This window comes from Ranitomeya imitator, chromosome 3, assembly GCF_032444005.1.
Source record: "Ranitomeya imitator isolate aRanImi1 chromosome 3, aRanImi1.pri, whole genome shotgun sequence".
Lineage (NCBI taxonomy): Eukaryota > Metazoa > Chordata > Amphibia > Anura > Dendrobatidae > Ranitomeya > Ranitomeya imitator.
In genome coordinates, this window is record NC_091284.1 from 277,017,996 (window position 1) to 277,034,027 (window position 16,032).

Genomic DNA, 16,032 nt, shown 5'->3' on the forward strand with positions numbered 1-16,032 from the left:
AAGGATATAAGGTACCGAACAGCATATTATCAGGAATGTTTCAGTTTAACCTTCTACTGGTAATTGGTAGGCATTTGGATTATTTATATATTACTTCAGTATGAAAATCATAGAAACATTCAGAGTATGTCCAAGATTCAGATGCACCCTAATAATATCCAGACTGTGGGGAAGCGTAGGAGGCTCCGATTCCTGTTCTTAAAGGACACAGATTTTTTGCCAGTAGTATATTCCTACTACAATAAGGCTGTAAAGCACCAAAGAGGCTCTTAGCACCAATTCCATATGGCTTTGTCTAGCCGCGTGCACCAGTCATCATGTTCCCACTCACTGGAAGAGAGAATGATGGCTGGTTCTCCGAGTGGATCTGTCAGGTCGGATATTATACTCTGACAACAGTATATAATAAGAGAGGGTAGAAACTGATTTTGGAGAATATGTTGTTTTCTACGATTTCATTCCACACAGGTAGATGGACATCTTGTATGTCAGCGACTGACAGCATTTCTGTATGGGTTTGTATGGAGGGAGAGCTGTCAATCACTGAGCGCAAGCAAGGCAAACAGGACTCTCAGGCTTTCTTTATGAGTCCTGCTCGGAGTATAGGCCAAGTTCACACGTTCAGTATTTGGTCAGTATTTTACATCAGTATTTGCAAGCCAAAACCAGGAGATCAATACAGAAGTAGTGACGGGTTTCTATTATACTTCTCCTCTTATCCCACTCCTGGTTTTGGCTTACAAATACTGAGGTACAATACTGACCAAATACTGAACGTGTGAACGTGGCCTTAGGCTAAATTTCCGCAATGAGTATTTGGTGAGTTTTTGATGGTGAACATTTTCTGCACCTATTATGTATATTAGCCTACTTGCGTTTTTTATAACACTGTTTTTACATGTGTCGTTTTTATGCTTTTGACGTTGCAGTTTTTGTCTCTTTTTGGTATTTCATGTTTTAAATAAATTTGCTTTGTTCTTGATACTTCCTGATATTTGGCTTTGACAAACCTTTATTGGTATAGTCATGTGCATATTACATGCGTGTTTAGTGCTTTTCCACAGCGGGTACGCACAAAAGACGAGTATAAGTTTTTTTATCTGAGGATTTTCTGAATGTAATGTAAGTCTATGTGGAAAATCTGCACATAAAACTCAGCGTACTCACTGCAGATTTCAAACACGCACCGCAGGTCAGTTTACGATGCGCAAGAAAAAGTACAGTGAGCATGAGATTTGCTGTGTTTTTTTTTTCTACAGCGGAAATATTAAGTCTTGGCAGCAGAAAGGCTGCATTTAAAAAGCTGTGTTTTTGGGCAGATTACATGTCTAAGGCCGGTTTCACACGTCAGTGGCTCCAGTACGTGAGGTGACAGTTTCCTCACGTACCGGAGACACTGACTCACGTAGACACATTGAAATCAATGTGTCTCTGCACATGTCAGCGTGTTTTCACGGACCGTGTGTCCGTGTGCAAAACACGGAGACATGTCAGTGTTCGTGGGAGCGCAGGATTACACGGACCCATTAAAGTCAATGGGTCCGTGTAAAACACGTACCGCACACGGACCCTGTCCGTGTGCAGTCCGTGTGCCGTGCAGAAGACAGCGCTACAGTAAGCGCTGTCCCCCCAACGTGGTGCTGAAGCTGCCATTCATATCTTCTCTCCAGCAGCGTTCGCTGGAGAGAAGATATGAAAAATCCTTTTTTTTTTTTCGTATTTAAAATAAAGATCCCCGTCCCCACCCATAGGGGTGGAGCCGCATATTCATCACTGTAATGGGCGGCACCACGTGACCGCTCATACAGGAGAAGCTGCGGCGAGGACAGGAAGCAGCGCCAGCGAGGGAGCCGGGTGAGTATTTTATTAACAGCGGGGATGGGGGGGCGCACAGGGGGTGGGGACAGGGATCTTTATTTTAAACACGAAAAAAAAAAAAGGATTTTTCATATCTTCTCTCCAGCGAACGCTGCTGGAGAGAAGATATCAATGGCGGCTTCAGCACCAGATGCAGAGGACAGTGCTTATGTCTAGCGCTGTCTCCTGCACGCTCCGTGTGGTACCCAGTCGGCACACGGGCTGCACACGTGTGCCGCACGTGTGCCACACGGATGGCCTACGTGAGCTCACGGACACAGATAACTCCGGTACCGATTTTTCCGGTACCGGAATTATCTGGACGTGTGGGACAGGCCTAAGGTATATGTTCATAAAATTAGGTTTATTCACCTAAAACACTGCAAAAAAAACCAAAAATGTTATGCTGCATTTTTTGCATTGCTTTCTATGGGTGAAAAAACACAGCACAAATGCTGAAAAAAATCACAGTCCGCCGACTTTCAAAAACACTGAAACCTCACAGCTTTGGCTAGTACTGTAAAACGCAGCTTTTTTTCTGCAGAAAAAGATAGAAAAAAGGCCACAAAAATGCCACATGTGAACATAGCCTAACATGCTGCTTTTTTGGCACAGTGAAAATACGCAGCATCAAATACTCATCATGGAAATTTAACCTTTTATATCCAAATACCAAATGAAGCCATAGAAATCTACAGTATATATTTCCAAGCTCGGCATCTCCTCACATGATACCCATAGATATGGAAGTATAGGAGACCTGACAAAGCTACTGTAGATTGTAAAGACACTCAACCCCTAAATCAGCTTGCCTGTATTAAACGACAGAAAACATTAAAGTGGAACTGACACTAAAGTGGAACTTAGATTAATTTTAAGTCATTGATGGAGAGTCAGCACTGACAATACATCAAATTAAACAGCACAAAATGCCTCTAAACCTAAGATTGCCAAAAGTTTCACATCTGCAGCAGTTGCACAGAAAATAAACTCATCCAGAATATAACTATTCTAAAACTTGAGTGTTTAGTTCTATTTACTTAGTGACAATATTGTAGGAAAGGGAGAGGGGATCCTATTTCTAAGCACCTACACGTTCTAAGATTTATTTTCTCGCTGTTGCACAATTTTACATATATCTCTACCATCAAAACAGCAGTGGTTTAGGATAAGATCTGCCACCTGCAATGATTATGGGTTCAAAATTCAGATTTATGATAAATGACTGGGAAAGCAAGTCTTTCATAGTTTCCAATCGATGCCTATCTGAGTAAGATACATATATAATGTGAGTCAAGAGGACCGTGTCAATGTTGGTCCAGAATTTAGCAGATATCCCACATTGCTATTTTCAGCTGTATTACTAAAACATGAATGAAACAACTTAGCACTGGGTGTGGGGTACATTTCAGTGTGATCGCAATAGCTTTACTCCATACTGACACTAAAGTGGCTACTAATCGATGAAAGGTCCGTCACAATGAACATTTGATATGAACATTTCATTATGTTTCCACCGTAAGGGAACAGACAGACTTCCGTATAACTCGTGCGAGGATTGCATCGCAGTCCACAGACTGGCCCGGCACCTCCCCTGAACTCATGACAGCGTGATGTATTTCTATGTAAGACCAGGAGATCAGACAGCCAGTAACCGAGGATTACGATTCTGGCACGAGTTATACGGCAGTCTGTCTCTGCCCTAATACTGAATTCAGATAACCTTTTCCAGGTTGTAATGATTTAAGGTATTGATCATTTGCTTTAAGTCACTTGGGTGAGGCATGTCAAGCAGAGTTCTGCAAAACATGCAGGATTTCAGTAGTTACCAGGTTGTATATATATATATATATATACGGTATATATATAACAAATTTGCATAATACGAGAATCATGTAATATATATTAAAACTGAAATAAACAAATCATTAAAATATCTTTCAATATCCTAATTTAGTGTCCTGAAATCACAGTTATGTTGTATATCCTTTGTTTAATGTAATGTTTAGTATTTCACGGAAACTTGCCAAGTTGTAGTTTGTTCCACAAGGCTCTTCACTGTGTGATTCTTGGTGTTTATGGGGCCAGAATGAACCCCAATTTTTCATACTGAAAATTAGAACTATTCACCTGTAGAGCGATATCTAGCAGTATATAGGACCCAGACATTACATTTGGCATGCTCTTGAGAGAATGCAGGGTAGGGGGATCGCAACTGGCAGCAAGAGAAGAAAGACATAAGAATGGCATGAGGAATATGCTTCACGGAAGAAATTATATTTATGTTCGGTCCACACAGCGCAGTTTGGTGCAGGTTTTGATGTGTTTTGATATAGTGCCCTTTTTTATATAGTTTTTCTTCATTTCTTGGTTACAGAATGAAAAACATCAAACACTGGATCATAACTGGACTGCATGAAAAACAACTTACATTATTAAAGATGAATGCTGACGATCATACGTTCCAATAATATCTGTCAAAGTTTCATCTAGGAAGTACAGTTATACTAATAACAGTCTTGAAACTGAACGAAACGGTTTCCTATTTTCTACTCAAGTATAAAAAAAACCAGTAACTACCTCTTTTGTCCTTGGCAAAAGAAGATGCCATCCATGGAGTTATTAATTAATACTTAGTAGTCAGGCTTGGGAATTATGGTTAAGATATAAGAAAGAAAAGAAGAAAACACAGCTTCCTCCTAAAACTTGACTTGTTAATTTTCCGTATTAATAATAAAAAAAAATAATTTAAAAAATGCTTCAATCTTTAGCAATAATTGATTTCTGAGCCAGGATAGCATAATTATTAGGCAATACAGTTGAAATAAGGTATAAAATGTTGAATACACAGACTAAATCCTACTAATTCAATCCCTCTCCATTTTGCAACTATTGTATTGAGGATAAGTTTCCCTATTGTGATTTTAGAGGTCTTTCAGCAGATATCAGAATCTTCAGATGGTGGAAGAAAGATCACTGTCACACATCGTCTCTCTGTCAGGTGATTCAATATAATTGGCTGCTTCTTGAAGTTTTAAAAGCATTGCCATCTGCAAGACAAAAAAAGGAGCAATGTGGTAACTGGCATGGGAGTCAAGTACTTTTTTTTTGCTATTTTTAAGCTACCATCATCTTTGACTAACTATAATAACAAAAGCCCATGAAATAATTCCTTGGCAAAATTTCTAGTTAAAGAGAACTTCTAACAAATAATGAAAACACGCAACTATAAAGTCATGTACTGTACTCCTCCAATTTTTCAGATGCTACAACATTTGATTTACCTAATATGTCTGCTACCAGTGACATACTGCTGATAGCAGAAGACCACACAGCCACTACGTGGCTCGTGAGTTGGGAGGTCCCCAGTGCCCCCGTCCTGCTGACTCGTTGCAGCAGGCGTGATGAGCTCACTAGACCAAGTCTGCTGTGTGGACCCACCATCTGCATATAGTACAGAATGGATTAGCCCTTTGGGGTAACAGGGCTAAGTGAGCGTTTTTTTTTAAAGTGCGCTGCGGTGCCCCATGATGTGTAGGGACAAAATTAGTGCATCATGCTGTGGTGGAGCGTACACTTGGAGCATCACACTATTGGTGGAATCACCGTGGGTGACTTATAATATGTGTAGGTGGAGGAGCTGTGTGGGCATCATATGGTGTGGGGACCATTATACTCTGTGAGCAGTTGATGGGGCCATCATACAATAGGGGGCCTTCATACTGTGTGTCTGGGGGTCTATGAGCGTTATCATACTGTGTGGTTGGAAACAGTGGAGACATTATATTGCGGGAGGAGCTGTGTGGGCATCAAACTAGGGTATTGACTGTGGGTGCATCATATTGTGTTGGGACCATCATGTGGGCATCATACTGTATTGGGGATCACTGTGGGAGGCACTGTGGGAATATCAGAGTGTGGTAACACTGTAGTTGGGGGGCTGTGGGTGCATTATACTGCGTTGGAAGGAACTGTGGCAGAGATATCATACGGTGTTTGGGGCAATGTTAAGGGAATCATACTGTATGTATGCTGTGTACTTTGGGGGAATTTGTGTGGGGGAAGTAACTGAGGAAGTATCATACTTTGTGTGAGGTGTTTTGTGGGCGCAAATTGTGTTCAGGAATTTACTGTAGAAGTATCAAGTTGTGTAAGGGGGCATCATAATCTTGGGTGGTATTAAACTGGGTGAAGAAAATTAAGGTGCATCAATAAGGACATTATTACTTTGTAAGTGCTGCAATACATGTTCCTCTCCGTCTTTAAAACTTGGGAAGTATGTCCGTCTGTGACTGCATCTATGTGCCTTGACCCTGCCTACTCCAACAAATAGTTGTTTTCTGGAGGGGTCAGCCCAATTTCCTATGGGAGATCATCATTTTCATATATTTAACTGGATTCTATTGAACATTCCATGCTACTACTCGCCATTTCCATGTAAAGATAAGACAAATTTGCATAGGTATAGCAATAGTGCCCCCTACAGTCACATTACTGCAAAATATGAAGATTTGCTGGTTAGAGCTTTGAGAGAACACAGTACCAAATCTTATGGGTGCTGTAACTGTGCCCATACTTGTTGTCACTAATTGATCAGAAACTGCTGAAGACAATTTCTAAATCAAGAGCACTTATATGACATCTAGTGTTTTCTTTTGACTACTAAGGTGGGTACACATACCGATTATTGTAACTTTGCAAACATTGGAAAGAAATAATGATAAAAATGTATTCTTAGAATATTAAACATTTGGTGAACTGACTTACTTTTTCAGTACTGTTATGTGTATATTTACTCCTGATGCATATACCAAGTGCACCTACATAGACCAAGTACCCCCATATTCCAAAAGAGTGTTATAGAGTGTTATTTTGACATATGTTCAGGAAGTATATTTGCCATTCCTTTTTTATTGCTGTACTAAAAACCATAGCAAACTTTTCTTTAGTATAGGAGCCAATAGATGAAATATTCAACTGTATGATATACAGTCATATACTGAAAGCGCACATTCAGTGCACATGGTGGGATACTTTCTCTGTGCATTCATTGAATGTAACGAAATGTGAACAAAGTCGTAAGTGTTAATTTATAGGTTATAGGCTTTTAATAAAGTATACCAGTGGGTCTGTCTCCAAAGAAGATGGAGGTGATTCCTTCACAAGGTGTTCTCTAGGAGGTGATGCTGAGAGACTGGTACCCATACTGGGTGGTGGCAGGTGCAACAACTTTGACTGATCCTGTTGTGCCAAAGGCCAGGGTAGTGTGTCTCTAACCCACTCCACTGGATCCTCCCAGACAGCTTTATGACCATGAACCTATGGTAATGAGGAGAGAAAAAATAAGAATTCACAGAGTTACTTTCTCAGTGACAAATTTTAGCTTTCAGTAATACAATAGAAAATATTTTAACTAAATCTTGTAAACTCTAATGCTAGACACATAAAATTACCGTATATACTCGAGTATAAGACGAGATTTTCAGCCCATTTTTTTGGCTGAAAGTGCCCCTCTCGGCTTATACTCGAGTCACCCCCACCGGTCTGTCTCCCGTCATCCCCACCGGTCTGTCTCCCTTCTCCCCTGGTCCGTCTCTCTTCCCCGAGGGTGTTTCTTACCCCCTCCTTCACAGCAGCAGCAGTGGAGCAGCGCCATCCTGGCATGTATTGAGTCCCTGAGGTAGTTGCGTTTTCGGCAACCTATGGAGCAAGCGGTAGCGGCGGAGCAGCACCATCCGGTCATGTGTGGAGTCCTGGAGGTAGCGGCGTGACTGTAACATATGGAGCAGCAGTCGTGGAGGCAAGTGGTAGCTGTACGGCAGGTGGAGGTTGCGGGCGGCCTGTATTTTCAGTGCCGGACGCTTCACTTCCGGTGACATCACAAATATTCATAAGCCATAATAACCAGGCCCGGAAGTGAAGTGTGCGCAGCGAAAATACAGGCCGCCCGCAACCTCCAACTGCCGTACGGCTATTGCTTGCCTCCATGACTGCTACTGCTGCTCCATACGCCACTACCTCCGGGACTCCATACATCTTCAAAGAGAAAAAAAAAAAAAAAAAACTCCAAGTAAATGTGGCGCTAAGCACCTACGGATTTTTTGAATTCATCCACTTCAAGTGAAAAATGTTAAAAAATTCATTTATTTTCTCAAAATAAAATATATTTGTAAATTTTTTTAAAAAACAGTACAACGCGTTTCGGCTGCTATTTTTACAGTGCAGCCTTCATCAGGTAGTAAAAAAACAACAAACAATACAATAAGCACTATAAAATGCGCCGCACTTGTCTCTTTTTTTTTTTTTTTCCCCCTCTTTCCCTAAACCAGGGTATTTCTAGGGACTCCATACATGACAGAAGTGGGTAAGAAACACCCTTGAGGGAGACTTGCGGACCGACGGGGAGACTCACCGCTGCTGTGTAGAAGTGGGTAAGAAACACCCCCGTGGGAGACTGGCGGACCGAGGAGGAGAGGGGAGACTCGCTGCCGCTGTGTAGAAGTGGGTAAGAAACACCCCCGTGGGAGACTTGCAGACCCAGTAGCAGCTGCATCTCCCCCCTCAGCGTATACGCGAGTCATTAAGTTTTCCCTGTTTTTGAGGTAAAATTAGGTACCTCAGCTTATACTCGGGTCAGCTTATACTTGGGTATATACGGTATTTATTTTGTTTTGCTAGATATTCTAAAATATATAAGCATATAATTATATAATTATAATATAATTATATAATTATATGTCTACGAAGTGATCTGTATATGCATGCAGTTGCCCATCACAACTACACAACTTTATTTGAATATGAACTTTCATCTATAATTGATTATAATAATATTTTTTATTTCTATAGCGCCAACATATTCCACAGCACTTTACATTTCAGAGCATACCTGTACAGACAATAAAAGACATAACAGAGAAAACACATAATTCAGTGGATACCAAGAGGATTGAGTGCCCTGTTCGCAAGCTTAAAATCTATGAGGAAATAGGGGAGACATGGTAAAATGATAAAAATTGCTTGCACTGTATGGTCCAGCCTTGGGGTATTCACATAATGTTGCATCGTGTCGTATCGTGTTAGAGGAAAAAAGGGTACAGGCAGAGTGATAGACAGAGATAAAAGAGGAGATGTAGCGTGTTGCAGAACTGTGGGGAGCTTTGTGGGTGAGGGTTTATATTTCTCTCTATTGACATTCCCATCATCATCATGGGTGACTTCAACATCCCCACTGATACCCCTCAGTCAACAGCCTCCAAACTTCTGTCCCTTACTTCATCTTTTGGACTTACTCAGTGGTCCTGCGCAGCCACCCACACAGACGGACATACCCTAGACCTGGTCTTCACCCGTCTCTGCTCTCTATCTAACTTCACCACCTCCCCTCTCCCTCTATCCGACCACCATCTGCTCACTTTCTCATCCCTGTCCTCCTCACTGGTCACCCATGTCCAGCAACATGCACACCCCCGCAGGAACCTCCCACATGCTCTCTGACTCTATCCTACCACTGGCATCCATATCCTCACTCCACGACACAGACAGTGCCATTGTTTTCTACAATGCCACTCTTGCATCAGCTATTGACACGGTCACCCCTCTCGTTCATGTCAGAGTGTGACGTATCAATAGACAACCCTGGCACAATAACACCACTAAAAAGCTCCGGCAACTGTCAAGGGTTGCAGAGCGGCATTGGAAGAAAACACACTCGCAAGACGACTTCAATGCATTCAAACAGGCAACACTCGCTTTTAAATCTGCTCTCACCTCTGCTAAACAGGCCTACTTCACAACCCTCGTATCTTCCCTATCCTACAACCCCAAACAGTTATTCAAAGCCTTTAACTCCCTCCTCCGCCCCCCACTGCCCCCTCCAACCTCCCTCATCTCTGCTGAGGACTTTGCCACACACTTTAAAAATAAGATCGACCAAACAAGGCAAGTCTTCATTGTTCAACCACCACAACCCCTTTGTATACCAGACCAATGCCCAAACCCCATAACCTCCCTCTCCAAGATCACTGAAGGGGAGCTTAATTGTCTCCTCACTAAATCGTACCTCCCCACCTGTGCGCTTGACCCCATCCCATCCCACCTCCTCCCCAACCTCACCACCACACTTATCCCATCCCTAACCCACCTCTTCAACCTATCACTAACTTCTGGCACCTTCCCTTCTGCTTTCAAACATACCACAATCACGCCTATCCTTAAAAAGCCAGCAGCTATGTCCAGCTATCGCCCAATATCGCTGCTTCCAAAAATCCTGGAGCAACACGTCCATGCTGAACTTTCCTCCCACCTCTCATCTCTCTTGCTCTTTGACAATCTACAATCTGGTTTCTGCCCCATCACTCAACTGAGACAGCCCTGACCAAAATCACTAATGACCTACTTACAGCCAAAGCTAACGGACAATACTCTGTACTCCTGCTTCTAGACCTGTCCTCTGCTTTTGACACAGTTGACCATTGCCTCCTACTACAGATCCTCTCCTCCTTTGGCATCAAAGACCTCGCCCTATCCTGGATCTCCTCATACCTTTCCAACCGCACATTCAGCATCTCCCACTCCCACACTACCTCCTCATCCCACGCTCTCTCTGTTGGAGTCCCCCAAGGCTGTGTTCTAGGACCCCTACTCTTCTCAATCTATACACTTGGCCTGGGACAACTCATAAAATCCCATGGATTCCAGTACCACTTTTATGCTGATGACACTCAGATCTACCTTTCTGTCCCAGACGTCACCTCTCTGCTGTCCAGAATCCCGGAGTGTCTATCAGCCATATCCTCCTTCTTCTCCTCTCCCTTCCTTAAACTCAATGTGGACAAATCTGAACTCATCATCTTTCCTCCATTTCATAGATCTTCCATACCTGACCTATCTATCGCAATTAACGACATCACGCTTTCCCCCGTACCGGAAGTCCGCTGCCTCGGAGTAACCATTGTCTCTGCCCTGTCCTTCAAACTGCACATTTAAGCTCTTTCCACCTCCTATCGCCTCCAGCTCAAAAATGTCTCCAGAATCCATGCTTTCCTCAACCGTCAATCTACTAAAATGCTTGTGCATGCCCTCATCATCTCTCGCCTTGACTACTGAAACATCCTTTTCTGTGGCCTCCCTGCTAACACCCTTGCACCTCTCCAGTCCATCCTTAGCTCTGCTGCCCGACTTATTCATCTCTCTCCTCGCTACTCCTCCGCTTCCCCCCTCTGCAAATCTCTTCACTGGCTCCCATTCCCTCAGTGTATCCAGTTCAAATTACTAATACTGATCTACAAAGCCATCCATAACCTGTCTCCTCCATATATCTCTGAACTAATCTCCTGATAGCTTCCCTCACGTAATCTCCGGTCCTCCCAAGACCTCCTTCTCTCCTCCACACTTATCCGCTCCTCACCCAACCGCCTCCAAGACTTCTCCATAATATCTCCCATCCTCTTGAATTCTTTGCCCCAACACGTCCGACTATCAACCACATTCGGATCCTTCAGACGGAAGCTGAAAACCCACCTCTTCAGGAAAGCCTACAGCCTGCACTGACCCTGCTGCCTCCTCACCACTACCGGAGCTACCGCCTCACCAACACCGGAGCTCCTGCAACCCTCATCCTATTGTCTCCATCCCCACCATCCTCTAGAATGTAATCCTGCAATGGCAGTGTCCTCGCCCCTCTGTATCAGTCTGTAATTGTTAGTTTGCTTACTGTAAGTGATATCTGTAATTTGTATGTAACCCCTTCTCATGTACAGCACCATGGAATCAATGGTGCTATATAAATAAATAATAATAATATTGAACTCTAACAGATGGGCAACTAGTGCAATGACTGTCACAGGGTGGAGGCATCAGTGTAGCGGTTGGAGAGGGATATGATCATGACTGATCATTCAGGATGGATTGGAGAGGGGAGAGTTTAGTAAGAGGGAGACCAATTACTAGAGAGTTGCAACAGTCCAGATGAAAATGAATAAGAGCAACAGTAAAAGTTTTTGCAGAGTCAAGGGTAAGAAAAGGTCGAGCAATCAGATGTAGGGAATGAAGGACAGATCTGAGTCAAATAAGACCCAAAGACAAAGAGCATGTTGCAAGAGAGTAATGGTAGAACCACACATGCAAATGGCAATATTGGGCTTAAGAAGGTCAGTAGAGGGAGTAAACATAAGGAGTTCAGTTCTTGCCAGTTTAAGATAGAGGGAGGACATGAAGTTGGAGACAGCAGAAAGACAATCAATGGTATTTTGTAGTAATGCAGGGGTGATGTCAGGAACCATTTTTGATAATTGGGTATCATCAGCATGTAGATGGAACAAGAGGAGGGAACCTAGGATGGCACCCTGGGGAACCCCAATAGTAAAGGGAAGAGGAGCCAGCAAAAGATACAGTGAAGGAGCAGTCAGAGAACTAGAAGTGGGACCAAGAAAGAGCAGTATCCTTAAGCCCAAAAGAACAGAGTTTAGTGAGAAGGAGCTGGTGATCCACAGTGTCAAATGCTACAGGGAGATCCAGGAGAATCCAAGGGGGGTACTTACCATTACCATTAGATTCAGCAGTTAGTAGATCTTTAGAGACTTTAGTAAGGGCAGTTTTAGTAGAGTGTAAGGAGTGAAAACCAGATTGCAAAGGGTCAAGAAGAGCATTATCTAAGAGATCACAGATTAGACAGGGGTGGACCAAAGGTTCTAGAAGTTTAGAAATGAAGGGGAGATAAGAGACAGTCCTATGGATAGCAACACAGTTCTGGTCCTGGGATGCTTTTTTAAGTAATGGGTATATGTTTGAAAAAGGAGAGAAAGATACTAGATGAGAGATGTTAATATTTTAGTTTGGTGAGTGGTGACAGCTTGGGAAAGGGACTGGAGGAGATGTGAAGGAATAGAGTCACTAGTGCAGGTAGTAGTGATTGTATATTTTCTAGAAATAAGCTGTTAGCTAACACAAAGTATAATAACAGGGCTGCTATCAAGGCAGTTCAACTAAGGCAGCTCTATGGTGCCTTGCTCCACTCAGTAGAACATGGGACCCTGGAGAATGCATGTCATTTAAATGCCACTGTCAGTGATTTACAGTGGCATCTAAACGGTTAAACTCCAGCGATGGTAGTAAGCTCTCATTGTTGTTTACTGACAGATGTCATGTAACACAGCCAGTATATGGCAGGTAAGGTGCTAGCTCAGTTCTTGAGCCTTACCATACATGGGGCTCCAACATAATATAGTAACATAGTAACATAGTTAGTAAGGCCGAAAAAAGACATTTGTCCATCCAGTTCAGCCTATATTCCATCATAATAAATCCCCAGATCTACGTCCTTCTACAGAACCTAATAATTGCATGTTACAATATTGTTCTGCTCCAGGAAGACATCCAGGCCTCTCTTGAACCCCTCGACTGAGTCCGCCATCACCACCTCCTCAGGCAAGCAATTCCAGATTCTCACTGCCCTAACAGTAAAGAATCCTCTTCTATGTTGGTGGAAAAACCTTCTCTCCTCCAGACGCAAAGAATGCCCCCTTGTGCCCGTCACCTTCCTTGGTATAAACAGATCATCAGCGAGATATTTGTATTGTCCCCTTATATACTCATACATGGTTATTAGATCACCCCTCAGTCGTCTTTTTTCTAGACTAAATAATCCTCATTTCGCTAATCTATCTGGGTATTGTAGTTCTCCCATCCCCTTTATTAATTTTGTTGCCCTCCTTTGTACTCTCTCTAGTTCCATTATATCCTTCCTGAGCACCGGTGCCCAAAACTGGACACAGTACTCCATGTGCGGTCTAACTAGTGATTTGTACAGAGGCAGTATAATGCTCTCATCATGTGTATCCAGACCTCTTTTAATGCACCCCATGATCCTGTTTGCCTTGGCAGCTGCTGCCTGGCACTGGCTGCTCCAGGTAAGTTTATCATTAACTAGGATCCCCAAGTCCTTCTCCCTGTCAGATTTACCCAGTGGTTTCCCGTTCAGTGTGTAATGGTGATATTGATTCCTTCTTCCCATGTGTATAACCTTACATTTATCATTGTTAAACCTCATCTGCCACCTTTCAGCCCAAGTTTCCAACTTATCCAGATCCATCTGTAGCAGAATGCTATCTTCTCTTGTATTAACTGCTTTACACAGTTTTGTATCATCTGCAAATATCGATATTTTACTGTGTAAACCTTCTACCAGATCATTAATGAATATGTTGAAGAGAACAGGTCCCAATACCATAGGATGTATGAAAATGAAAGTTTTTTTCATCTTGTCTTAATATATACTTACCTTGCAATGTCTTCACAGCCTGGTCCGTCCAGATGTGTCTGGATCCCAGAATTTCAAGTGGCGGAAGTTCACCGACCTCCATATTGGGACACCCAAGTGATGGGTGTCTCAATATGGAAACTGCTGGTGGTACCAGCCTCTTGCATGGTACCACCAGCGGAACACGGTCGCACCACACACACACACACACACTGTATACGCCGTACGCACCACACACACAATGTATATGCTGTACGCACCACACACACACACACTGTATACGCCGTACACACCACACACACACATTGTATATGCTGTATGCACCACACACACACACACACTGTATACGCCGTACGCACCATACACACACACACAGTGTATACGCTGTATGCAGCCTCTTGCGCAGTACCACCAGTGGAACACCATCGCAAACACGCCGCCGCCGGGATCAGTCGAATGATTCACTGACCGCCGCCATCTTTGTACAGGAGGAGCAATAACCAGAAAAACTGAAGCATATAGATCACAAAGAATGTAAAAAAAAGAATATATTTTATTAACACTAAAGATATTATAAAATACAATCCAGTAGCAGTTAGAAAATAACAGCACATACAGAGCTATTTGAGTATACGGTAATGGTGCACCAATAAAGAAGTGTTGCACCATGAAAACAAAGTACGGGCAAAAGTGTAACAGAGCGGGTCACTATAGCCACCTACTGTATTTTACTATACTAAAGTGCCAGTGCATAATCAATGAAAAGAAAGCTATATTCCCCTACTATTACATAGGGATAAAGGAACCTGTGTCCCAACTGTCGTAAGACCCCAAAGTGTAACCTATGTAGAAGGAACCAATGTTCCCATTATGTGCTGTTACCCATATCTTTGTCCATTAGTACAAACACGCGCCCCCAGGAGGAGTGCATGCGAAGTTTTAATGTAATCGCCGCTATCTGTCTCCGCAGTGAATCATTCGGCTGATCCCGGCGGCAGATGAGTGACATCTCTATAGGGAGAGGAAGTCGGTCATATAAAATTTAAAAAATTGTCTGTGTCTGACCATGTATGGAGTATACCACATCTCCTGGGCAGGGGAGGAAGCAAAAGACATCACTGACATTACAGCAGGGGATCATAGAGGATTTCTTTTGTCAGGTAAAATATTTCACTGACTGTTTCTAAATAATATTTTACCTCACAAAATGTATCCTCTGCGATCTCCTGCTGTAATGTCAGTATTGTCTTTGAGGGGAGAACACAGCACGAGAGACAGCAGACAAGGGGGAAAGCACATAGGGTAGACAGGTCAAAGAAGAGAGCACAGACGGGACAAGTCAGCACATGGGGAAAGAGAGAGTGGATAGATGGGTGAGCACATGGGAGGGAGAGATTCCCAACGCTGCAAAGCCTGCCCCCATCGTGACATTACCGCCCTCCTGATGCGATAGCATCGGGCCTCCATCTAGTTCATAAATACAAGGCTATCTCCAAATATCATGGCATCCCGGCTTCAACAGTTTGAAATGTTATCAAGATGTTTGCTACTCAAGGAACAGTTGAAAAAGAAACCTAAAGCTGGTTTGAAATGTGCCAAAGAAACCATGTACAACATTGTAAGCACTTTATGCTGAACTGCAGGCATCTGATGGTGATGGATTCAATGCTTCACACACAAGAAAAACTAGTGTCTAATAGTGAAGGCTAGGGTTGAGCGACCTTTACTTTTATAGGATCGGGTCGGCCGATCCTATAAAAAAGTCGGGGTCGGCCGAAACTCGAAACCCAATGCAGTGCATTGGGTTTCCAATGGTTCCCAGGGTCTGAAGGAGCGGAAACTCTCCTTCAGGCCCTGGGATCCATATTTAAGTGTAAAATAAAGAATTCAAATAAAAAATATCGCCATACTTACCC

At 43.0% G+C, this 16,032-nt stretch overlaps 1 protein-coding gene across 2 annotated transcripts in view; it reads right to left on the reverse strand.

Annotated features, from left to right (window-relative positions):
- Positions 1-4,113: 4,113 nt before the first annotated feature.
- Positions 4,114-16,032, reverse strand: part of NAV1 (neuron navigator 1) — a 220,006-nt gene continuing 208,087 nt past the window's right edge. Inside the window, exons 29-30 of one of the 2 annotated variants that reach the window (XM_069756486.1) lie at positions 6,979-7,176; positions 4,114-4,907 (exon numbers count right to left, since the gene is read on the reverse strand). In XM_069756486.1, the coding sequence (XP_069612587.1) occupies positions 4,812-4,907; positions 6,979-7,176 (294 nt within the window). In that variant the 3' untranslated portion in view covers positions 4,114-4,811. The remainder of the gene's footprint in view (positions 4,908-6,978; positions 7,177-16,032) is intronic. The other variant, XM_069756487.1, reaches the window with a different exon arrangement.